At 35.5% G+C, this 27,522-nt stretch overlaps 1 protein-coding gene across 3 annotated transcripts in view; it reads right to left on the reverse strand.

The window, feature by feature from the left end:
* The window catches only part of EMCN (endomucin), a 94,585-nt gene that overhangs the window by 50,183 nt on the left and 16,880 nt on the right, over nucleotides 1-27,522 (reverse strand). For all 3 annotated transcript variants that reach the window (XM_027598331.1, XM_027598332.1, XM_027598330.1), the window contains exon 2: nucleotides 3,102-3,224. In XM_027598331.1, the coding sequence (XP_027454132.1) occupies nucleotides 3,102-3,224 (123 nt within the window). The remainder of the gene's footprint in view (nucleotides 1-3,101; nucleotides 3,225-27,522) is intronic.

Here is a 27,522-nt window from a genome sequence, read left to right on the forward strand (position 1 = left end):
CATGAACAATAAGAGAATGCTATGGCCACATATATTTAGGGATATTATATAATTTTGTGTCAACAGATGTTTATAAAAGATTAAATCATTAAAATATCATAATTGTATTCTGTAAAATTTTTAGTAAACTCTCATCCATAACATTTTCCAAAATAATCTTTTGGAACTGTGTTTAATTCCATTTAGGGCAACAGGGTTTCAAAAAAAATGTCTAATTTATAAACATTTTATATCTCGTGAGTATGAACTAAAAGCAAAATGCCAACTTTATCATTTCAAAATTCCATGAAAAGGAAAAACCAGAGAATCTTGTACAAAGATATCCCAGGTAAGTCATTTTCAATTCAAACTCAATAAGGCATATAAAGACAGTGAAAAAAAAGAAGAAAGATATGGGGGAAAATATGGTACCCAAACCTATTTTCCCACAAATATTATGAGAGAACTTACAAGACTGCCCTTTAAAAGTCCTTTCTTTTCAATTTTGTCTTAGTCAGTTTCTAGAGACGATGTGCATTGTAAACATGACCATAACTGGCACCTTTTACGGAAGAGGTGGCCAAAAACACTGGGCTCCTCTACTGACCTCAGTTGAAACTGAACATCTGGGCGCCTGGGTGGCTCTGTTGGTTAAGCGACTGCCTTCAGCTCAGGTCATGATCCTGGAGTCCCGGGATCAAGTCCCACATCGGGCTCCCTGCTCAGCAGGGAGTCTGCTTCTTCCTCTGACCCTCTTCCCTCTCATGCTCTCTATCTTTCATTCTCTCTCTCTCAAATAAATAAATAAAATCTTTAAAAAAAGAAAAAAGAAACTGAACATCTATTTAGTATCAGAATTGTGAAAGATCAGTGCTGACTAATTCAGCTAATTAAAAAATGTTTGACTATTAAATGCTTTAAAAATCAAGCTGATTAATAATTATGTTTTAAGAATGAAATTTCAGGTTTATTTTTCTTAGAAGTTCATCTCACGATGATGACATGCAGTGTCTGCCAAGTGTTGATGTTAACTCTGGCCTTTGGCCTTTGAACAAAATGGGCAGTGCACTTGATCCGTAGCTAGGAAGATATCAGGTCCCCATCTGTCTAATTGGGTAAACCTCTGAAAGCAAACCCTACTCCAAGCAAAGCTCTCAGTGACCTCTGCCACTGTTGCTACATCACTACAAGAGGAGTTCCCACCTCAGTAGCACATTTTCCACTTTTCTGATGATGGAATTTCTGCCATTGTCAAAAGAAATGCTTTAGAGAGACATAAGCACTATTAACTCAAGTATCTTTTGACCTTTAAACAAGAACATCTGGTTGGAAAGCCTTAAAAGAAAAATAAAGCTGTTTCCCTTCCAAGCTGGGCAGGTAAGATGCATTCTCGGTATCAGAAATGACAATTCTGCCTGAATTCCTTCACTGAACGCTCCATCTCTTCCTTTCATGATCACTTACCATAATGGTTAGAGTCTGCGTTATTTGGACATTGTTATTCACCACAGATCACTGTGGTCAGGGCTAGGAATCATCTCACTGAGAAAGCATAAGTCCCAAGGATTAATGTAAAAATTGCAAAACTTCAACCCTTTGGGTCAACATTCAATATCAGCACCTACCTTCTCTTTATTGGTTCTTTTGGGGTGATGTTTTTGATTACCAAAGTAACATGCTTTTACCAAATGAGTGCAATTTTATGCCGAGAATTCAGATGGTAACTCACAGAGAGAATGACAGAGAGAGAGAGAGACAGAGGGAAGCAGCAAATACTTATACTTTGTAAAAGTGGGAGCATGCCTCTCTGCTTAAACCCTGAAAACATAGGGTTGAAATAATTTTAAAAATAAAATAAAGGGCAGGCAGTCTCCCTTCTGCTGTCCTGCCCGCGGCTCTCTTACAGTGTATTCAATAAACTTCTATCTCTTAAAATAAAATAAAATATAAAAGAAGAGAAAAGAAAAGAAAGGAAAGAAGAGAAAAGAAAAAAATATACAGAGCAGGAGTTGGCTGGAGGCTCTATGGTCCCCAGCTTTTTTGACTGTGTCATTTGGAGTTTCCCTTGATTGGCGATATAGGTCATACCACATTCTGGGAACAAAATCGCCTGTGCTGCCTTCTTTGTGTAAAGCTTTCTCCCAGTTTGGTACAGAAATTCTAGGAGAATTGGTTTGGTTTCATCTTAGAATTGCACATTTCAGAAATAGTGGACTATATTCATCAGACCCTTTTTCTTTGAGAATCACCACCCCGGTTAAGTCTCGTGAACCAGCCCTCATTGGTCCTCTACATTTTACTTGAACTTGGTCTTAGAATGAAAATTCAACGAGGAGTAAGTGGAGAGGCGAGGAAGAGAGCAGGAGGAATTTCAATTATCTTCTCGTTAGGATATATGATTTTCAGGTCTTCCAGTGACCTTAGCATTCTAACCAGAGTCTGCCCATAAGCAACAAACAAGTAATTCTCTATTTCTCTCTCCATTGAGTATAGAACCTGAATGATATGCCTCATTTTATGTGTGTGGCAGGATGGACAATGCCGGATGCATTAGATTGATAACCTCTTGGGTTTTTAATTAAATGACCCCAATGGTTCATTTTACTCTTCATGGATGGTAAGAATACCTAGAACCATGAAACATGATGCAGTTGCCACTCAGTCCAGTAAACAATAATGATGACATTGCTACCGAACCTTACAAATTTAATCTATTATCAGCCCAATATAACTAACAAGATCAGTGTGTTATTAATACAGTGTCACCTTGTTAACAGTGCTGCTTAAGTGGACGATTGGTATATTTAGAAACATATTTTTATGACTAAGGAAATGGTAATTTTTTTATTCTCTAAAAATAAACTTTGTGTTTTTAATGTTCACAATAGGATTATTCTCAAACAGGAAATGATCCAAAGGGATATCATCAAAGGAGCCCACTGTGATCTCAGGGTTCTGTATTCAACCCAAAATAACATATAAGTTTCAAAATAGTGAAATAGCACAGACCTTCATAATAATAGATATAAGATCTCAAATTATTTTTCAGTGATTAAATTATATAGATGCTACTAATTTTATCTGTTAAAGTTAGAGCAAATTTCATTAAGAGTTAATCCTACCTATAGATGTTCCAATTGTCGATTCCATAACAAGATTTGACATTGTGGTTGGTTTCGGTGCAGATGTTTTTGTTGGAGAAATTGTTGCTGTTGGTAATACATGAGTGGTTATACTGTTAACACCTGCAAAAAGGAAACTGTGTTAAAGTAGCTGCATTAAAGTTTACACTTATTTTGCCAAATAACAGACTAGTATACTTAAGCAAAGTAAACTGTATGTATACTTCTGCTATGCCAGTAAGTAAGGCATGGATTTGAAATTATTTTTCTAATTGTAATAAATTCAGCCTTCAGTTCAGTATTCATTCACTAACTCCATCTGCTTCTCACCAATGGCATGGATTTTCAAGATAGCTGGCAGGAGCAGTCTATAGCTCTGAAACAAAATGCTATCTGACAAAACTAGTGAGAAATGCATGTACAAATTTGAAATTTAACAATATTTTTAAGCCAACTTAATGAACATTGTCAGATGAAATAATTAAATGGACGTTCTCTGGGCAGTGTATGTTTTACTAAATATTTTCATAGCACATTGAAATTATTAAGTAGTAAAATGTCAGTATTAGTACATCTCTTCCTGATATAAAGCATTTCTCCCTACTTTCTCTCTCTATTATATATTCCAAAGGAAGACAATAAATTTTATTTTTTTGTTTTTTTAAGAAAGACGATAAATCTTAAAGAAATTCAACATTGCAACATACCTAAATTTTTGGCAATGGAACCATCATAAATCTGCATTTTCAAATGATTTATTTCTCTAAACTGTAACAATCAAAGGCACCAAAATGAAGGTGATACATCGTTATGTACATTACATGTTTATTTTTAATAATACTTCTTTGGCAATAGAAAGTCAATATTTAATAAGAATTCTTAAAATTCCCATTGAAATGTTATTATTTTTTCAAAGTGAAGTATGTAGGACTTAATTCTCAGTGATTTATGGAAATATTTGTTTCACATAATATTACTGAATTTATTAGTGTTTATAGAATCCTTTTAATCCTGCATTTGTTGGTCTTGTCTCTATACACTCGCTGTTGTATTGAAGATCAGAAAATAACAAACAAACGTGTACAAAGGACTTAGACAAAGTATTCCTGTCCATGGAAGGCATTGCTTTCGTGTTGTTACTTCGTCTGTATATAGTATATATAGTATATAGCACATTAGTTAAGGGGATGAACTTTGGGTGACAAAGACTTATGTTTCGATCCCAGTCAAACTGGGTATGTCATTACAGTAAATACATGTCATTAGTACGACTTTTCCAAATTTAAATTTTATCCAAAATTTTCCTCTTTGAATCTGGAAAAACCAATAATCTTGCACATCAGCGAAAAGCAATATTTCAGATGTCAGGAGATAGAGCGTACTTCCTGTTTCAGTTTATAGACTTGAGGTGCTTGGAAGTGTTAGCACTTAGCACTGACTTTGTTTATAGACAGTACACGGAAATCACTTGATGTATTCAGCACATATAGATGTTTCACCACCTTCAGGAATGACAGAAGTGCCTTTTCACAGGCTTTACAGAAATCAAGTCAAAAGCTTTTTTCACCTCTGGATACACTTCACACCCTTGCTCTCACCCCCCCTCCCCACCCCCCTGCAGGGAGAAGGAACACAGCAAGCATGCATGATGTTATCTGTTCTGTATTAGTCACTTTGTTATCCTTATTTTTCTTTGCATCCTAGACTCACTGATTTCTACGATTAAACTGATGTTGAAGAAAGTAATTCAAAGAAGCACATACCACTTTGCCTGGAAAATTCACCTATAAATAACTTAAATGATCCCTATCTGTCGACTTGCTAAATAGTAACAACCTCAATTTCTGGGTATAATCAACATCTCCGGAGACTTTTTTTTTCTTCTTTCCTCCATTTCTCCCTTCCTTTTTTCCTTTTTCTCTTCCACAAATACTTACTGGGCAACTGATGTGAAAGGCATGATTAGATCTAATGAAAGACTCTGTATTGTACTACATGGTATCACCTGTGAGTAACTCTCAATCTGGTAAGGAACATGATGCCTATACACAATAAATGAGGAAGGATATTCTGTATGGGGTGTGTAGATTAGTGTTTTTCAAACTGCAGGTTATGTTACAAATAAAGAGTAATTAAGATCTACTTAGTAGATTGCAGTTAGAACTTTTGCCAAATGAAAAAGAAAAGAAACATTAGAAGGACATTGCAAATAATGAGGGGATGTATTGTTTCATGAAGTTCATGTGCACTTGTATGTGTGTATGTGTTTTTGAATAAAACATGCATCAGTGCAAAATATGTTTCCTATTGTGATTCCAGTTAAAAATTTGAAAGCTACTGGACAAGAAATTGGGCAAGAGTTTACAAGATAAAGGATGACCACCCTGATGGCATGAGCAAGGGCTCCTTTATGAGAGAATTGACATAGGAGCTAGAGTTTGAAGAGTAGGTAGCATGTCCACAAGGCTAGAGGAAGGAGCACAGTCAAAGGTCTGGAGGGGAAGTGAGAGGTAATTGAAAGAATTGCAAACAGTTGTGTTTGGCTGGATTGCTCTATGCTATGAAAGGACACAGTGGGCCTTGTCTGGCACGATACTGGAGGCTAGATCGTAAAGGAGCTTGAACACCAAACGTGGGACTTGGGACTCTACTAACAAGTCAGTGAGGAGCCCTGGAAAGTGACCAACTAGAAATTCTACTGTAGGAAGAACAATGGGGAAATGGGTGGGACGGGACAATGAGAGGACACCAGCTGAACTGAACGGCAAGTCCCCATTTTTATGTTAACCAATGTCTCTGACCTACTGAAGTCATCATGGGTGATCAGTGAGTTTACATCCATAAAATGACTTGCGGCCAACTACAAGTAGGCACATTTTTAATTTTTTTTTTATTTTTTAAAGATTTTATTTATTTATTTGAGAAAGAGAGAATGAGTAAGGGGGAGGAGCAGAGGGAGAGAGAAGCAGACTCCTCACCTAGCAGGGAGGGAGCCCAAGGCAGGGCTTGATCGCAGGACCCTAAGATTATAACATGAGCCGGAAGCAGACGCTTAATCGGCTGAGCCACCCAGGTGAAGTAGGCACATTTTTAACTGCTGTGTGGTAAGATTGAGATGTACTGCAAGGCTTTTCCTCACCAGACTGCAACACATTTGGCCACCGATTTCCCTGAGTAAAATCTCAAGCCAGTAGCGCTCATTAACATCTCCATTATTAGTTCTTCAGATTGTCCAACAGAGAGAATTCCCTCCTTTGGCAAGGACTGACAAACCACCCCTGAAAATACTGAGTATCACTGTGTGCCAGGCTCCATGTAAGCACTTTCTGTGGATTAGCTCCTTTAATCCTAAAAAGACACCATGATGCCCATACTCATATGATCACCATTGTACAGATGAGGACACTGGGGCTCAAAAAAGATAAGCAAATTGCCCACATTATGCAGTGGGAAGGAACACAGTTGGAATTTTAATCCAGGCCCCTTTGAATCCAGAGAAGATACTCTTCACCGCCACAGATCTTGCTGTGGGAAGCTGGTTCCATACAAAGCCACATACTCTTGCTTTGCCTGCTCTCTGTCTTTGACAGGGTATGATACTAAAGGGGTAGAAGTGACTAACTAGATGCACAGATGTTCTGCCCTCACATACCTAGGATGAGGAAACAGACAAAATACCTCACTGAGTTTTTTTCTTAAAAAAATACTATCATTTAGTCATATATATATTATATACATACACATATAAAATGTGTCCAACCGTAAACATCCGTAAAATGTTTAGACTTAAAGCTTTGAAAGCAATTTCCAATCTACTACACCTATTTATAAAAATAGAGATTTACTCAGTTGGAAAACTCTGCAAATAGAAACATTCTCTTACAATACGGTGGGAAAGAATTATTCTAACTACCACTGTTGAAGTTTTTATTGACTGTGATGCAAGTAACCACCAGTTATGTTCTTACAGCATTTTCTATAAATTTCTTTTAGCTCTAATTTGATCTCATAATAAACTATTGAGGAAAATGGCTTATTCTGAAGTAGTTTCTCCTCACAAGACATATGAGGTAGCATCTCACTTTTCTTTATCTCCAAAGTAATTCAAGATAAATTTAACAAGGAGACCTGTGTTTCACATCTTTGCTTATGCCCAACCAGATAGTGCTCTTCTTAGGATGGTGTAAGAAAAACAGATGGTATTTTGTACTGATTCCAACCTATACCCATACACCAGCTGAGAGAGTGCAAGAGATACTACGACACTCAGTTTCCTATGCTTCAAAAGGATGAAGCAGGATTGGGATTAAAAAAAAATAACTATTTTAATTACAGAAATCATGAAAACTTTGAAAATTCAGCTTATGGCCGAAAAACCAACTATCATATTTTCTCCTCTTTTCAAATGATTAGGTCATCTCCTCCAATCTTCTTAGACATGCTTTGTAATTACGTTTCTAAGTAACTCACAAGTGGTCTCTAAAAGTTAGTTTCATCCATCCTCATAATGAGAAGCTATCTCTCCAATTATCTTTTTCCCTACCAAGTCTACGTTTAAGGTCCACTGGAAAACCACTACTAGAGAAGATAGATCTTGGTTTCTCTAGATCAATACAAATATTGAATGGCAGTAACTTAGAATTATAAAACTTGAGACCTCAAAAGAACTTTAAAAAATATCCCACTGTAATAGAATCCCTACATTTTATAGCTTAGAAAAAGTATGAGTTTAAGGTAGTTTCAAAAGATCATAACCCAATTACTAAAAAAGGGGCTTTAATTCCTAAATAAGCACTCTATATTATGTAATATAGAAAAATCTTTTTTTTTCCCCAATTCTATTTGGGCATGTGGAATACACTTCTGACAGAGACAATGAAGTTTCCCTTTGAACGATAGGAATAAATATTTACTTTGTGAGTTTTAACCATAAACAAAATTTCAGAAGAAAGTTTTAAGCTCTTTAGGGAAATAAAAAGAGTGATTTCTTTAGAAATATATAGAGTATATACAAAATGCTAATTACTAAATGGTCTTACAACCCTCAAAGTACCATTATTAGGTAATAACTTCAAAACCTAGATCAACTAATCTATGGACTTAAAGGCAAAGTAGGTAATTTTATATTTCAATAGCTTATAATGTATTATTCTCACTAATTCATGTTGTCTTTATACAACGCCACCTCCTACACATTCCCACTTCCTCAAGCTTTTAAAAACTATATAGATTTTATATTGAAATAAAATAATTGTCAATTGTTCTGTTATCGTTTGAGGATGCTTATATCCTATGCGTCACAGTTTATAATGAACATAGATCCACTTACATTTGCATGTGGTGGTAATGTATAAATTGGGGTGATATAAATGGTGAGAGGGCCTTTTCTTCATAGCAGTTTGTCAGTAATTGCTAGTATTACAATCTTGTTCAACTGATACCCTATTATCTTCTTTGTTAATAAATAATCTTCAGTGAAGTTTAAGTTGAAAATTTCAATTTTTCCTCACTCATCAAAATTATACATATTAAAATATATTGAAAAAATATAAAAATACAATAAACTAAAATTGATATAAAAGTAAAATATATTTATATATGAATATAATGAAACAAACACATAAACAAATACTATACAGTACCACTTGCTATATTCCCATCAAAACAGCACCTTCACAAAAGACAAGACACCAACTCTTTTTGATTACCAGTGTCTCATCAACACGACCTTCCACTAACAGTGATCTTTCTCCTTTAACATAACAAAATTCACTTTGGTTTATTGCCAACCAAATTAAATACAGTTAATTTTTTATCAATTAAAAAAATAGCAATTATTATGTGATGATGTGTCTTTGATGATTTCTTCTATTTGCACTGACCCCAAAATTTCATAATATCTTATTTTAAATGTATAAGTAGCTCACTAACCAATGAACTATTTTACCTCAATAAACATTTATTAAGCATCTATTTCTTTTTTTTAAGATTTTATTTATTTATTTATTTATTTATTTATTTATTTATTTATTTATTTAAGAGAGTGTGCACACATGCAGGGGGGAGCAGCAGGCTGAGCAGAGAGGGAGAAGCAGACTTCCCGCTGAGCCGGGAGACTGACAGGGGGCTTGATCCCAGGACCCTGGGATCATGACCTGAGTTGAAGGCAGACGCTTAACTGACTGAGCCACCCAAGCACCCAAGCATTGGTTTCATTAGGAGCTAAGCAAAAATAGAAAACCGTATTTTCCCCAGAGGAACTTAAAGTTTATTTTGATCCTCAAGCTATGCATATGTGAAACAACCATAAGATAATGCCAAGGGGCCATATAAAAATGGTGCTCATTAATACTGTGCATAGCTGGTTCTATACAATGTTAAGTGAAGTCAAAGTAAGGTGATGTGTCAGGAATAATCAGAATTACTTTCTCAGGGGAAGAGATTTCAAGAGGAATCAGATAACTGAACACATCAAGGAAAAAAGTTTCATGAGAGAAAAGAAAGAAAGGATATTCAGATAGAAGAAGAAAGTCAACAGTGCCAAGTAAAACAGAGGCCATATAACATGAGGCCTGAAAGGGGCATTGATGATACTAGATACTTACAAGCAGAATCTTTTGGGAGAGGAAGATAGGAAAATCCCATTTTCAATGAAAACATTGAGCTGGTGGCAACTCTTAAAAAAAGGATTTTAAATCGGAAGTACATTTTCAATTAAGACTCACAAAATACTGTAGCAAGCACACAAGTTTTGAAAATGCTTACATTTCCTAGGTGGAATGAATTTGGGAGATAAGGAAGAAGAAAATGTCATCTCTCACAGTGAGGAAAATAATCAGATAAGAGGGAGAAAGCTGTGCCTGCAAGAGGAATCTCCTCAGGTTGCCAGCCATCTGTGAGATGGGGAAGGAGTGCCAAGCCTGGCAGGCTCCGAGTGGGGGGGACAGGTGTCTCAGCCACCTGGCCCCTCTGGGGAGAACAGGAAGGCAGGATCACACTGGGGAGTTTCTTAAACAGAAAACAACAATATCTGCAAAATGGACCTGAGAATTCAAGGTTTTTGGCTCACAAGTGGATGGAAGTGTACAAGGCAAATTTCCTCCACTCGCCCAGATATCAGGCTTGAAATGACGGGGCAGTGCAGTCATTTCCTTCACAAAAATAACTGTGATTTTATTTTAAAATCATATTCCATAATAAGGAGATATTTGAGATTGTGGACTCTATTATAAGTGGACTTTGGGTTTTAGGAGCTTCAACTTCTCGAGGCATAAAAAGACAACAATTGTATTTAATATTTATAGGGGTGGGAGTAGGAAGGAAAAGGAACAACGTGGCCATACTCTCGGATTTTAAACCGTTGTCCCACCGTGCCTCCCTCGGGGCCGTGCCCTCCGCCCAGAGAGGAACTGTGGTTTGGCAGCTCACACACATCTTCCAAGGAAACGAGATGCTTAGGCTTCACACATTCTTGTAGGTACCAACAGACTTCACAAGCAAGTCTCTTGGGCTCATCTCATGACTTCAGGAAGGGCATGAATTTGCGGGCCCCTCTCAGTCCCGGGAGGAACAGCACTGCCCTGTTCCTTCTCTGGGCTCCACGGAGGGGCAGTGATTATAAAGGAGAGCGCAGTCCTAGTCTCTCTCTAATGGCACCTCCAGCTTTCCTCTGGACTTGAGATCTTGGGTCTTAACTCTAGGCTCTCCTGAGGGGTTTCTTCAGAAGGGAAGGTCTCACTAGACCCTGTCGACCAGCAGATCACATTCGTTTAGAATTGTAACTTATACCCATGAAATGACATGACAGGAGATGGAAACAAGACCAGACCTGGCCTTTCTGACATTAGCTAACTGCAATGTGGCGTGAGTCACTCTACTACCTCTCTGGGTCTCAGTTTCCTCTCTATAAAAAGTGTCTGTTGAACAACTTCACTTCAACAATAAAATTGTATTACCTCTAAGATGAAGTTACAATGTAAATATCCATTATGGTAAATCATAAAGTATAAGTTGCATTTCTATATACCAGGTGGAAACTTGTACTTTAGCAGTCATACACAATGGCTTTATGGAGTCATTAATTTGCTACCAGGGAGAAATCTGAGCCCAAAAGGGAATTCTGTATTTCACGGGACAACAATGACTACATTCATTTGCAGTCTGATAATGTTACCTGGACTAAATGTACTGCCCTTTAAGGTGTTGGTCTACCCAGAACTAGAGGGAAATGTGAAAGACAAACTTTGAAATAGGTATTGGGAACACTTTGTTTCGGAATTTTCTTTGCAACATAGAAGAGCAAGTGTAAGAAGAAATATTTTGTGTAGGTGAATTAATTCTTACATGAATGGAACCCATAGCAAATAATGTAGTCAACTCCCTCTCACCAATGTGTGTGTGTGTGTGTGCGCGCACGTGTTCATGTCTATATTCAATTAGTGACAAACGTGTTTCTAAAAATAGTCTACAGTATTGCATTTGAAGCCAGAAAATGACATTTGGCTAACTTTGAGATATCTTATTAATCATATCGTCTACTTTAACTTTTGTGTTCTCTAAATGTAAAGAGAAACTCTCTGGCTGATTTAAAATGCTCTTTAGTTAGCTGAAAAGACTGTACTTTTGGTTATAAAGGGGTATAATAAAATGATAAAAGAACTATTTCTCTTTTCTGAAAAGTCCATCTTTTCTTGCCCTGAAGAGAGTTGCTTGAAGGGACAAAAAAACTTCAAAATATTTTTTTAAAGATTTTAATTATTTATTTCAGAGAGAGAGAAAGAAAGAAAGAGAGCACAAGCATGAGCTGGGGGGAGGGGCAGAGGGAGAAGCAGACTCCCCCCTGAGCAGGGAGCCTGATGGGACACTCATCCCAGGACCCTGGGATCATGACCTGAGCCGAAGGCAGATGCCTAACTGACTGAACCACACAAGCATCCGAGGACAAAAGAACTTTAAATGATAGATATCCCAAGGACACAAACTCATATAACAATTACTTCCAATTACATCAGTCGATTTTAACAGTTTTGTGAAACAGTTGAACAGACACAACTGTTATCTACACTTTATAGATGAAGAAACTGAGGTCCTGGTAAGTGATTGTGACTTGTCAAGATGCAGAGTTAGAAGGTGTTAGAGCCTTCTTTAAATTCAGATGTTCTAATCCCTGTTTCACGTTCTTTTCCTCAATATTGGCTAGAGTCTCGGAACTGTAAGATCGTGCTTGCAGTTGCAGTATTGTTATGCCATTACTTTAGTACTTTAATGACTTTAGAGTACCATTTTTTTTCTCATATTATTGCCGATTGTTTTGAAAATAAGTGTAACTAATTAAGGTATGTAAAATATTAGAAGTAAAAAAAAAACTGTGATCATCTGTAGTATTTCATCTTTTTGGCTGACCAACCACTTCATCCATCAGAGATTATTAAATAAATCAAATCAAAACAAAATCTCTTAGCTCAGAGTTTTATCTTACCTTGTCCATGATTAGAACATTAGTGTGAAACAATTTTACTACAAAATTAAAAAGGAAGAAAGTCAACTTTTATTGTAATATCAAATCACACAGAAAATTTATGAATGGCTTTTGAAGGTATGAGTTTTTTAGTGTCTTTTTCACTTTATTTATTACTTGTCCTGGATTTAGGGCAATGTTGTAAAAAGATATGTTTCTTTTCTTGTTTAGAGGTAAAGCCACAGTGTTATGGTAAATATATTACTGTTTGGTCTCAGCAAAAATCACTCATTACCTTGGTCACATCAAAAAACTATTTTGCCCTCTTAATTTTATTTGTATCAAATTATTTTTAACATATATATCCAGTATCCCTTGTGAAAGTAAGAAAAAGACACTAAACAAAGGAAAATAATCTCTTAGCAAGGTTATGAAGCAAGGCACAGTGTAGTACTGGGAGTCACAACAGCAGGGTTCTGGGGCCACGTTGTCCAATCCAGGCCCCACGATTGACCAGCTATGTGACTTTCTGCAAATTGCTTCACCTCTTTAGCCTTGGTTTTCAGTATTTTGGAAGCCTACCCTATATGGTTTCTGTACGGATCAAACCATTGATACACCTCAAAAGGTGAGAGGTGCAGTTAATTACCTGGGTTACACTTGAATTTATCCTGATTAAAAACTCAATGAAATGAAGCACCTTTTAGAGTTCTACCATCAGGTCAAATAAATTATGTTTCTAACTTATACTACCCCTAAATATTTGATTAACTGCTTACAGGGCCATGTCCCACATAGTCAGCAGGTTTGAGCTTAGAAAAGTCTGAAAAACCTAAAGCTCCTCCCTAAATCATAACCGAATTTTCCCAATTATGTCCTAACTTTGACAACCACTTTGCCAAATTTTATAAAATATTTTTTCATTATTCTCATTTTCTATTCTCCTTATACCATTTCTTTCAAGAAAGTGATTATGGTAGCAGAACAGAAAGCTTGCAGGATAGAAAAAAAGAAAACTGGGAAGTTGGTTTCATGTAGTAGAAGAAAGAGGTTTTTCATGCTGTGGTCCTTAGGCACATGGCTGTTGCCAAGCTGTGGGCATGGTGCTGTTGGGATCTGCAGAGTTTCTAGCAGGGATCACTAAGTCTGTATTCACACCTGAGCACTGGGTGACATATGCAAGTGTTGAATCACTATATTGTGTACCCAAAACTTACATAACACTGCATGATAACTACACTGGAATTAAGATAAAATAAAAGTTTTAAAAAATCTGTATTCACACTAATTATTGTCTGTGTATTGAAAAAGATGAATCACACATATATGCTACTATTTTAAAATATATATGGTTTATATTATTAATAAAATACAAATTTTAAATACTTGCTTAGTATATAGCAGCATTCTGTTTCCTCAATTAGCAGGTGCAAATAATATCCTACTGGGAAGGGGTTTGCAACTTTTCCAAGTAAATGAAGTATTTCTCTTCAAAAAGTTTGAGGACCACTTCTTTGTGGATCTAAGTATATCAATAACAGCACAATTTTGTTAATTTGGCTGAAGGCAGCATATAGCATCACAAAACAGCCAGAATTTGACATCTTGTCTTATCCCTTGCAATACAAAGTTAGGGACACTCTTCAAACACCCATGACTCATACTTTTTAATTAGAAACAAAGAAGCAAAGACCAACAGAGCAGGGGATTTAGAGCCTTTTCGGTTCTAGCATATGCCAATTCTGAGTGCTAGGACAAAAACATATCTTTTCTTCCTCTGAATCTGTTTCCCCATAGTTTCTCCACATTAGAGATGGAAAAACTGCTCTGAATCACACGCCCAGTAGGAGCCCATCATGTATTTATACAAGAACAGGAAAGTAGTCAAAATGTCTACTTTCCGATTTCAGAGTCTAGCTTTTATATGGTATATTTTCCAAATTAAAAATATTTTGAACATTCCATTAGGACGTCATCAAAGGAGTCACTTGTGGTGGGTTAATTAAATCTAACACATTTAAAAATAACTCTGCATGTTGTGGGACAGATGCAGCCTTTGGAAAAAGAAGGAGCCTACACTGAACACTGCAACAGATTTTTGTATTTAATAGTAGGCAACAGACACGTTTCCAGAATATGCTCTCAAAGCCTGGTTGGGAAGTTTCTGCTCTGCTGACAGCAGGAGAAAAAAAAAATCCATATATAAAGTAAAGGAGAACAAGAAGTAAATTGTATACTTTTACTTCTCAATTAACTCAAATTTACCTCATTATTTAAAAGTAGTACCCCATTGCATTATGTTGTCTAATTTTAACCAGAATAATGAACTACTCCAAGATCCTTTCTAAAATGCAAAGACAAAAACTAGGATGGACAACTTGCTCTTAGCTAAAAACAAATAGTCAGGTATACCCTCACCAGAGGTAATTTTGGAAATTCAAAAGGATATTCGGAACTATAATAGATATGAGAGAAAGGTTTGGAGAGAACTGAATGGCTCTGCCCCCCAAAATGGACTCAGTATTTCACCCCTAACAGCGAGACAAGGACATAGGGAAAAAGGAGAGAGAAAAGGCCAAGAAAGAAGGTCAAGTGTCCAAAGGACTTTTCAGACCGAGGATACTTAGACTCACTCTCCTAAATTAACATCACTCTTACGTAAAACCTGGCCTTTCAGTAATATCAGCCACTACACACAAAGTCTGCAATTACCCACCAAGACTTTAGTTAAGTGGCTCTTTCAGGGGATTCATGAAAGAAAGGGGAGCGGCTCTTTGGTTGTTGCCGGAGTGGAGTTAAAGAGAAGGTCACAAGAAACCAAATGGAGTACCTGATTTGAGGGACGCAGGAAGGAGGAAAGAAAGGTGAACTTAATCCTCCCCCTGCCATGAAGGATTTGCAGAAGTGTGGGGCTTGGGCTTGTACCCAGAGCAGAGAATAAGTCGAATCTGAACATGGTTTTATGTTAAGGGTGGTGACATCCAGGTGACACCTGAGTTGTAGAAAATGATTTCCTTATTTTATTAAACGCTGTTTACTAGACTGAGAATCAGATTTGCTAAGTCATGATTATGACAATGCATTTACTGAGAAGAGGATAATCATAAATTTGTTCTATAGAAAAATCATTCCAGAGTGGGTTATAAATTGTTTGCTTCACAAATATGGAAGGGGAGATTATCAGAACAAATCGACTCTACAGAACAAGGATATCAATGCAGCATCAATAATTACTTAAATCTGAGATATCAGCAGTGTTGAGAATAGAGTACTTTCTAAGTGTGAAGGCTATCATTAGATCACAGTTGACATTTACCTGTACAGTTTTTTTTTTCTGGTTTTGATGACAAATTCATGCCAGAACAATTAAATTTACTATCCTGACAAAGTAACAGAGATATTAATAAGGGAAACCAATAGACGTAGTCTCATATTATTATCAATATATAATTGGTTTCTTTTATTGAGAATGCCTAAGAAACATGGTGCTCTGTAAGAACATGGTTATTAGTTTAGAATCATTATGTAAAATATATCAGAACGATAAATTTTCAAGTAATTCTAGTAAATAGAATTAACATTTATCTGTGTATCTTCAACTACTAGTACAGTACTTGATAACAGGCCCTTATTAAATGTTAATTAAATGACAAATGTAAGTAAATTTTTCCTGAAGAGCCACAATTTTTCAAAATACTGCAATTATTCTATCATTTTAAATAGAATTACCACTGGCTAAAACTAGAAAGTAAGAAATTTGGGTTGAATTTATAGTGAACATATGACTCATTGTTGAAACTTCATATTGAAATAAATTTTCTCTGTTTAATGGTAAATCATTATTCTTTACACTTTATTACCAGTTATAAACATATCTTTGCTCTTGTGTGACCTCAGTAGTGTTGAATAGTGGATAAATTTGGATTTATGATATTTTTCCTAACATAGGGTCACTTCAAAATCTGGGAATAATTTGTGGGGCATTTTCTGTGTTCTTGGCATTTTTCTTACCTCCAGGGAGACTTCTGTAACATTTGAAAGCATTATTCTTCATATTCTCCTGGTGACAAAGGTTGAGGTAAAATGTATTTGCTAAGTTCTGAAGAGTCACTTACCAACTATCAAAGTGTCCTCAGAATACTTGTTCATTTTAACAACCTACTAGCAAGGAAAAAAGAGCTGGCAAAGAAAATGCCAAAGTTGTCTAGAGCTGCCTCCTGACGTTTAATCTCCAGGAGAGTGTGTCCAAAATTTCATCCGCTCTTGTACCACTTTTGTGAGTTTCTTCATATGCTTACTCTAGCCTTTATGTATCATTTACTCTATTAGGTCCTTACTCTTTTTCTTAAAAGTCAGATCACTTTTAAAAATTTAATTCAGTTTTTAAAAAGAAATATTATAATGATACCACAAAAGAAGAGTAAGATCTCTGGTCATTAAAGTAACCAGAAAAATAAAAATCTATAAAAAATGTCATATTCCATATAGATACCATTAACTATGGTGGTCCCATGCTTGATCCTGCGCAGTCTGTGTTGAAAAGTGAAATTAGTGAGTGTTAGGCCATAACAAGGACATAAGATCACCAAACATACACTGAAATAACCAAAAGTGTAATAGAGATTTGAGTCCAAGTTATTTAATTCCCTGACATTTATCCCCCAAATTATCTCAAGCACTACCAGCTATACTCATTATATGCCCTGGAAATACTGTTTTAGGTGAAAGCCTCTTAAGACCACCTAATTAGTCATTAAGTGCCTTGTAATGCACCAAATTATAGCTTTTCCAAAATATAGCAGAAAGTTAGCTCTAATTATTTTCTGTCCTTCACTTTTCTCATACTAGCAAACATTGTTCCCATCTTCTTTTAAGAACCAAAGTCAAATGAGCTTAAAGCCCAGCATTGTTTTAGGGACTGATAATATAGGTAGAAAGTAAAGGCTGAGTAGGCGATTGATTAATAATCATTTAATGTCTTAAATACCATAAACCTACATAGAGGCCTAGAGCAATCAAGTTAGGCTTGAGGAAAGCTTCTGATTTTTGCCTCATATGACATTGTCATCAAAAACTAGACATACTATAAGGCAGTAAACAATAGAATTAATTTATGAAAAAAATTAGCACAGCATTTCAAATGAATCTGAACTTTACATTAAAAAAAAAATAATCCAAATCAAGTTTTTAAAGGATAGTATGTTGAACTGAATTTTTGACATTTTGGATAATAATAAGGAAATTGACAATATAAAAATAATTAGGTAAGTTATTGTTTATTTATAAGATAAAGTTAAGGTGCAATAAATATAAAGTGAAAAACAAAAGAGTATAAAGATAAGCACATCAGGAAAAGATGTAAAGCCAAAGGAAACTCCAAGTAAAAAAGAATGAATTAATATAATATTTTATCTTAAATTCGTACTTGCAAATGGAACTGTAGTGATAGATGATGTTATATAACTAAGAAGTAACAACTGCTATTTTGCTCAATAGTGGTTAGATTCTTATTACGACATTAATTCAGTTTTAATCTCTGTGTTTTAAACAAGTAGGAGCAAAGTTGTCAAAGAAGAGGAACTAATGTAAGTAAAGATGGAAATTGGATTCCAGTAGGAGAAGAAAAAGGAGTTGGAATGATTTACTGTTTAATCTGAGAAAAAAATTTCTGAAACTATATTTAATCCTTTCCAAATTTGCTTCTGTAATATCATTTGCATCTCCAACCTAATTTCCTAATATGTGAATGAAAGTGAAAAGAATTTCACCTTAAAATTTTTGATGTTTCACTAGATAAAAAAAATTATTAATTATTTTACCAATATTCAGAGATATAAATGGAGAAATATAGTTCATTCACAGAGATTCTCATGTAAGTACATCAAGAAATGTAAATGATAACTAAGCCAAATTCATTAATAAAATATATTTGCAAGGAAAATAACATTATAACTTCCATTAATTACAGTGTATAACTTTTAAATTATTTATGTTGGGGGGCGCCTAGGTGGCTCAGTTGGTTAAGTGTCTGCCTTTGGCTCAGGTCATGATCTTGGGGTCCTGGGATCGAGCCCTGGGTCCAGCTCTCTGCTCAGCGAGAAGTCTGTTTCTCCCTCTCCTTCTGTGTGCTCTCTCTGTCTCTCAATTAAATAAATAAATCTTTTAAAAAATAAATTATCTTTGTTGGACTATAGAAAAAACTATGTTGCTTATAAAATTTATTATTATAATTATTTCAGTATTACAAACAAGGTGATAAAGCACTATTCTTGTTCTATCTGCACCCGTTTTTCAACAGTAAATTAAAGCTCTGAATTTTAAGACTGTAATAGGCAAGACATATAATCCTAAAGATGTTTTCGGCTTTATGGAGCAAGTAAATAATCTATCAATTAAATAAGTTCAGTCAGTATTAATTAAACGTGTCCTGTGGATATAGCTTGAGAGAAAATAATTTAACTTGAAATCTAGAAAAATTCCCTTGATACAAGGTATTCTTTCTGATCTGAATATCAATCAAAGTTGTATCAAAAACTTGAATGTATTACAAGTTTGAATGATGGCACTTATATTAGCCATACATTGCTGTGCAATAAACCATCCCTAAACACATGTCTGACAACAGTTGTTTATTATCTCTCACAATTTTTGCAGGGAAGTAACTTGAGAGCAGCTTTGAGCAATTCTGACTTTGGATCTCTTACAAGATAGCAGTCTTTACAGATTGCAGCTGGGGCAGCAATCAGCTCAGGGTGTGATGGGTCTGGAAGATCCATTTATGAGGTGGCTCATTCATATTGCTGGCAAGTTGGTGCTGGCTGTCAGTTCTACTCCAATGGGCCTCTCCACAGGGTTGCCTGATTGTTCTCACAGTGCGAAGGCTGGCTTCCCCCAGAGAAAGCAATCTGAGAGACTGAGGTAGAAGCCATAATGTCTTTTACTGCCTAGGCCTTGGAAATCACACAACATCCCTTTCACTGTATTCTATGCGTCACATAAGTCAGCTCTAATTAAGTGTGAGAATGTTCCACCCAAATGCTTGAATACCAAGAAGCAAGGTTCACTGGAGGCCATCTTGGAAACTGGCTACCACAATACTTACAATTTGTTGGATTACTTTTGAGCACAGAAATTATTAGATATTAAAAAATGAATTTCTGTATTTTAGGGAAAAAAAAACTTCTAGGTTTTATTTATAAACTGAATCTACCCACTCAACTTTCCCATTGTCTCCCAACAGATAAGCTGGTTTATTTGTATCTCTTAAATATGGTATTTTTATTTCCTACTCTGTAGTTTTGCTCATATTTTTCTCTTTTTTAGAAAATTTAATAAAAATCTTGGAGAACATGGATAATTTTTTTCTTCAAAGTTCAGCTGAAGTTGTACCATCTGCATGAAGCCTTATTTATTAGTTCTGTCTACAATGACTATCTTCTCCTTAGAATTTCTATATATACTATTCTTTTCTTTTTTTTTAAGATTTTATTTATTTATTTGACAGAGAGAGACATAGCGAGAGAGAGAACACAAGCAGGGGGAGTGGGAGAAGGAGAAGCAGGCTTCCCACGGAGCAGGGAGCCCCACGCGGGGCTCGATCCCAGGACCCTGGGATCATAACCTGAGCCGAAGGCAGACGCTTAACGACTGAGCCACCCAGGTGCCCCTAAATACTATTCTTAAACCACACAATTAAATATTTAATGAGTACTTTTCATCACTTAACAGACAATAACTGAATGCCTACTATGTACTAGGACTATACTAAGTAATGGCATAAAATTAATGATTTATTTCCCTTACCAATCCAAAGAATTTACTTATATATCTTATATTCATGATACTAATACTTAATATATTAGCTCTGTAAGTGTATTTTTCAAATTGGTAAATGTAAGTTTTTTTTTAAAGTCCCCAAATATACATTTTGTATGCAGAAAATGTTTTATAGAAGTTAATTTGGTTTGGGAAGTATATATTCAACTATTATCTGATTTATCTACTGATTTATCTACTTATTATAAGCAAATTTAGCAATCATTTTAGAGAAATTTTAACATTTAGTCCTATTTATATATTTGGTTAAATTCCCTTAAATATGTAAAACTCTATTAATAAATTGAAAATATTTAACATATACCAGTTTGCCTGTCTTTTAGGATTTTGTAGAGATCAAGTACATAAAAGTACTTTGTAAACCCTAATTAATGCATAAATATGGCATTATTGTTATTAAATCAGAAGGTCAGATGTGCTTCTGTATTAAAACGATTCAATAGTAAACAAAGCACTTGACTTTGTTCATACGTATTTTTTTATTTGAGAGAGAGGGTGAGCCAGAGCACAAGTGGGGGGAGGGGCATAGGGAGAGGGAGCAGACTCCCTGCTGAGCAAGGAACCCAGTGGGGGTTCTCTATCCCAGGATCCTGGGATCATGACCTGAGCCAAAGGCAGACACTTGCTTAACCAACTGATCCACCCAGACGCCCCTGCTCATAAATACTTTTAATAAATGTTTTATCATTTCTTAGAATGTCTACAAATGTTTTTAAATAGTGCTTTCTTACCCTGAATTAGATGGAGATTGGAGAAAGTTGAATTTAAATGAAGATAAAGACCTCAGGAGGATTAAACATTATTCCAATGCATGAAAGCCTGTCTTGAACACAAGAAGCATAGCAAGCAAGCTTTGATTTGGACTTCACAAGACAGGTTCCAGCCTCAAAGAGGACATGTCTAAGATCAGAGATCTTGAGATGCATTGCTAGGCATGAGTTCTCAGGCCATCGTTTAGTCTAGTAGAGCAAGACTTACAAACCAATGAATGCATATCAAATTAAAGAGGATGAGTGCCTAGGAGTGCTAAAATAATTTTAGGTAGTGACATCTGACAGAAAGCTAGCTCAATACAAGGGGACAAACCTGAGCAGGGGCAAGTCCTACAGGGAAAGCTTCTGACCCTAAATAAGTAAGGGTGAATGACAACCTAAAATTCAAGAGAAAAACAGAATGGGATTGAGAGGAAAATGATAACATCTAAATTAAAGTTTAAAAGTATACAGTGTCCAAAAACAAGCATACAGTGTCTTCCCTATTCTTAAGAGATTTGTACTAGAGATGGGGTGGGGTGGGTGGGGTGGAGAGGGGATGATGGAGAATCCACAAATATTGTATGAATAATGACAATAGAGATTTATTTACTAAAAATAGATTGATCTTGTCATCAAACGCTTCAGAGGGCTGCATTTCTCTCCATAGCTTTTTTTTTCTTGGTATTTTTAAAAGTTTTCTGATTAAATATATTCAGCTTCTGTTATTTACTAATCTCTCTTAAAACCTTAAGGAGTCTTATCATCTACCTAATAAGACAGCTTATTTCCTTTTTAATAGATCCCAGATTTAATATTAAGTTTCTTAAGCTCAAGCTCTATATTTTATTCATTCTTCCCAATTTTTGTTATAATCATAAAAGGGTAACGTAGATGGAAAAGTACAAAAATATAAATATACATATCATGAATACATATTAGCTAGAACCTGGTGTAATTATGACCCAGATTAAGAAATAGAGTATCTCCAGCACTGCAGAAACTTCTAGAGAATATTCTATGAGTCATATCTCTCTCCCACTGTTCTAAAGGTAATTTGTAGCTAACCTGATTTATGGTAATCATTTCTAACCTTTCTTTATAGGTTTGCTGTCTATTTGTACATTTGAATATGATAGAATTTAAATTTGTTCTTAGCTTTACATAAATTTCAATATATTGTGGTATTTTTGTTTTGTTCAATATCATATTTTAAGATTTTTTATTTTATTGATTATAGCTATGGTATGTTCATTGTTGTTGCTGAGTATGGTTTATTGAATGAATAAACCATAATTTACTTATTAATTTTGTAATTCAGACATTTGAGCTGTCACTAATTTTTCTCTATCATAAAAATGTGCTGCTATGAGCATACTTATATTTCTTTTTTCAAAAATGAAGTACCTATTTAAGACTACCAATTGTTTTTGTTTTTGTTTTGGGATTGGGTTGTTTTAATTTTCCTTACTGATTTGTAGTTTTTTCTATATATTCTAGATGCATCTTTTTTTGGTCAGTTATATCCATGTCAAATAACTTGTCTCATTTTGTGGCTGTCTTTTCATTTTTGCTGTTATTTCTTTTGATAAACAGAATAATTTATTCTAATGCAACAGAATGTATGTCTTTCATTTGTCGTTAGTGTTGTGTATTTTCCTAGAATAAAGTTACACAGATATTCTCCTATGTTTTCTTCTTAAAGTTTTAAAGTTTAAATTCTACATTTACATCAGTATGTAATTCATCTGGATTTGGCTTTTGTGTATGGTGTTACATGGGAATGGATTTTAATTTTGCCCCAGTGTCTATCTGATAGTCCCAGCAGCATTAATTAAAAAGGCCAATCCTTTCCCACTGCTCCATTGTACCATCTTTGTTCTGTATCAAAGAGCCATATATTTGTAGGTCTGTTTAAGTCCTCTCAATTTTATCCACTGACTTATGTGGCATCAATGCACCATTGCTTGATACTTCTACCATGCACCAATTTGACAGTTTTAATTACTATATCTTTATGACGAGGGACTTGATAACTGTTGGGACAAGTTCTCCTTTTTTGTTTTTCTTCTTTAAGAATGACTTTCAAGATTTTCTTTTTCTTTAAAGATTTTATTTATTTATCTGAGAGAGAGAGAATGAGAGAGAGAACACGAGAGGAGAGAGGGTCAGAGGCAGAAGCAGACTCCCCGCTGAGCAGGGAGCCCGATGTGGGACTCGATCCTGGGACTCCAGGATCATGACCTGAGCCAAAGGCAGTTGCTTAACCGACTGAGCCACCCAGGCGACCACTTTCAAGATTTTCTTGACTTTATGCATTTCCATATAAAACTTATAATCGGCTTCTTATATTCCACAACAAAATTTATTAGGATTTTAACTGGAATTATATTGAATCTCTAGGTCTATTTGGAGAAAATTAACATCATTTAAAGGGTGGGTGGCCCAATCAATGAACATAGTTTATTTTTCTAACTTTTAAGGTTTTCTTTAATCTTTAATTTCATTCAATACATTTTATTCTTCTTCTTTTAAGAATCATGCCTATCCTAAAAAAAAGAATCATGCATATCTTTTATTAGAATTATTTATAGGTACTTGGTGTTCTTTTTTTGATGTTTTTTAGAAATTGTATTTTGCTAAATTTTCTTTCTCAAAGAGCTGTTGCACAGATAGAAATACAATTAATTTATATAAATTCTATGTCAAGAAATCTTAGGTCTTTAATTCTAATAATTTATCAGTAAATTCTTGCAGATTTTCTACTTACGCAATCATACCGTATCATGTCCAAATACTAAGTTTTTATTTTTTCCTTTTCCAATTATTGTAATATTTATTCTTCTTGTTTTACAGTACTAGGTAGCATATCTGGTACAATGTTTTATAAAAGTACATTACTGGGGGCCCCTGAGTGGCTCATTTGGTTAAGCCTCCGACTCTTAATTTCAGCTCAGGTCATGATCTCAGGGTTGTGAGACAGAGCCCACATCAGGCTTTACATTTAGCACAGAGTCTGCTTGAGATTCTCTCTCTCCATCTGCCCTTCCCCACCACCACTTGCACTCTCTAAATAAATATATAAAATCTTTAAAAAAAAGTAATATTACTGGACAAGGTTGTCTTGTTGTCATTCTCAGAGGGAAAGCTAACAATTCTCCACTATGCATGGTGATTGCTGTAGTTTTTGAAGTTATTCTGTCAGATTAAGAAAATCCCTTATAGTCTTGTTCCCTAAATGTTTTTTATGAAGAATAATATTGAATTGTTACAAGAGATTTTTTTGGCATTTTTCAGATGATTATATGTTGTTCTTATTCTGTCAGTCTAGTGAATTAAGTTGATTGATTTCTAGTTATTGGGGTTTTGTTTTGTTTGTTTTGTTCATGTGTTTTAAGGAACCTCTATGCCTGATGTGGGGCTCAAACTCACAATCACGAGATCAGGAGCCACAAACTCCACTATAGGAGTCAGCCAGGTACACTGATTGATTTCCTGGTTTTAAACCAACTTCACATTGCTAATGTAATCCCAACTTGGATGTTAAGTAACTCTTTAATGTTTTGTTGGATTTTAAATCTTTTTTCATAATGAGGTTGGCCAACAGTATTCCTCTCTTATAATATTCCTCTCAGGTTTTGATTTTAGCCATTTGCTAGCCTCATAAAATAGATTGGGGAGCAAAGTTTCTATTTTTAGTCTCTGGAAGAGTTTGTGTAAAACTAGATTTATTTATTATTTGAATGTTAATGTAATTTTCTGGTGACACCAACTGGGCTAAGATTTTTCTTGGTGAAGGATTATTAAGTGCCAATTCAATCCTTTAATTCATTTAATTCATCCTACCAAATTTTGTATTTCTTCTTTTTTTTAATTATATACTTTATTTTATTTTATTTATTTTTTCTTTTTCTTTTTTCAATTAATTTTATTTTATTATGTTATGTTAATCACCATACAATACATCATTAGTTTTTGATGTAGTGTTCCATGATTCATTGTTTGCGTATAACACCCAGTGCTCCATTCAGTACATGCCCTCTTCAATACCCATCACCAAGCTAACCCATCCCCCCACCCCCTCCACTCTAGAACCCTCAGTTTGTTTCTCAGAATCCATAGCCTCTCATAGTTTGTCTCCCCCTCTGATTTCCCCCCCTTCATTTTTCCCTTCCTACTATCTTCTTCTTCTTCTTTTTTTAAACATATAATGTATTATTTGTTTCAGAGGTGCAGGTCTGTGATTCATCAGTCTTACACAATTCACAGTGCTCACCAGAGCACACACACTCCCCAATGTCCATCACCCAGCCCCCCATCCCTCCCACCCCACTCCATGCCAACAACCCTCAGTTTGTTTCCTGAGATTAAGAGTCTCTTATGGTTTGTCTCCCTCTCTGGTTTCATCTTGTTTCATTTTTTCCTACCTTCCTCTATGATCTTCTCTCTTGTTTCTCAGACTCCTCATATCAGTGAGATCATATGATTCTTGTCTTTCTCTGATTGACTTATTTCGCTTAGCATAATACTCTCTAGTTCTATCCACATCGTTGCAAATTGTAAGATTTCATGTTTTTTGATGGCTGCATTACATCCTATTATATATATATACCAAATCTTCTTTATCCATTCATCTGTTGATGGACATCTTGGCTCTTTCCATAGTTTGGCTTTTGTGGACACTGCTGCTATAAACATTGGAGTGCACCTACCCCTTCAGATCACTACATTTGTATCTTTGGGGTAAATACCCAGTAGTGCAATTGCTGGGGCATAGGGTAGCTCTATTTTCAACTTTTTGAGGAAACTCTATACTGTTTTTCCAGAGTGGCTACACCAGCTCGCATTCCCACCAACAGTGTAGGAGGGTTCCCCTTTCTCCACATCCTCACCAACATCTGTCATTTCCTGACTTGCTAATGTTAGCCATTCTGACTGGTGTGAGGTGGTATCGCATTGGGGTTTTGATTTGTATTTTCCTGATGCTGAGGGATGTTGAGCACTTTTTCATGTGTCTGTTGGTCATTTGGATGTCTTCTTTGCAGAAATGTCTGTTCATGTCTTCTGCCCATTTCTTGATTGGATTATTTGGTTTTGGGTGTTGAGTTTGATAAGTTCTTTATAGATTTTGGATACTAGCCCTTTATCTGATATGTCATTTGCAAATATCTTCTCCCATTCTGTCAGTTGTCTTTTGGTTTTGTTGACTGTTTCCTTTGCTGTGCAAAAGCTTTTTATCTTGATGAAGACCCAATAGTTCATTTTTGCCCTTGCTGCCCTTGCCTTTGGCGATGTGTCTAGGAAGAAGTTGCTGTGGCTGAGGCCAAAGAGGTTGCTGCTTGTGTTCTCCTCAAGGATTTTGATGGATTCCTGTCTCACATTTAGGTCTTTCATCCATTTTGAGTCTATTTTTGTGTGAGGTGTAAGAAAACGGTCCAGTTTCATTCTTCTGCATGTGGATGTTCAATTTTCCCAACACTGTTCGTTGAAGAGACCGTCTTTTTTCCATTGGACATTCTTTCTTGAGTTGTTGAAGATTAGTTGACCATACAGTTGAGGGTCCATTTCTGGGCTCTCTATTCCATTCCATTGATCTATGTGTCTGTTTTTATGCCAGTACCATACTGTCTTGATGTTTACAGCTTTGTAATATGGCTTGAAGTTCGGAATTGTGATGTCACCAGCTTTGCTTTTCTTTTTCAACATTCCTCTGGCTATTTGGGGTCTTTTCTGGTTCCATACAAATTTTAGGATTATTTGTTCCATTTCTTTGAAAAAAGTTGATGGTATTTTGATAGGGACTGCATTAGATGGGTAGATTGCTCTAGGTAGCACTGATATTTTCACAATATTTGTTCTTCCAATCCATGAGAATGGACTGTTTTTCCATTTCTTTGTCTTTGTCGTCCTCAATTTCTTTCAAGAGTATTCTATAGTTTTCTGAGTATAGATTCTTTGCGTCTTTGGTTAGATATATCTAACAAAATATCTAACCAGATATATATAACCTATACCTATATAGGTATCTTATGGTTTTGGGTGCAGTTGTAAATGGCATCAACTCCTTAATTTCTCTTTCTTCTGTCTTGTTGGTGGTGTATAGAAATGCCACTGATTTCTGTGCATTGATTTTATATCCTGCCACTTTACTGAATTCCTGTGTGAGTTCTAGCAGTTTTGGGGTGGAGTCTTTGGGTTTTCCACATAAAGTATCATATCATCTGCAAAGAGTGAGAGTTTGACTTCTTTGCTGATTCGGATGCCTTTTATTTCTTTTTGTTGTCTGATTGTTGAGGTTAGGACTTCTAGTACTATGTTGAATAACAGTGGTGATAGTCGACATCCCTGCTGTGTTCCTGAACTTAGGGGGAAAGCT

This window comes from Zalophus californianus, chromosome 2 (assembly GCF_009762305.2).
Source record: "Zalophus californianus isolate mZalCal1 chromosome 2, mZalCal1.pri.v2, whole genome shotgun sequence".
Taxonomy (NCBI): Eukaryota; Metazoa; Chordata; class Mammalia; order Carnivora; family Otariidae; genus Zalophus; species Zalophus californianus.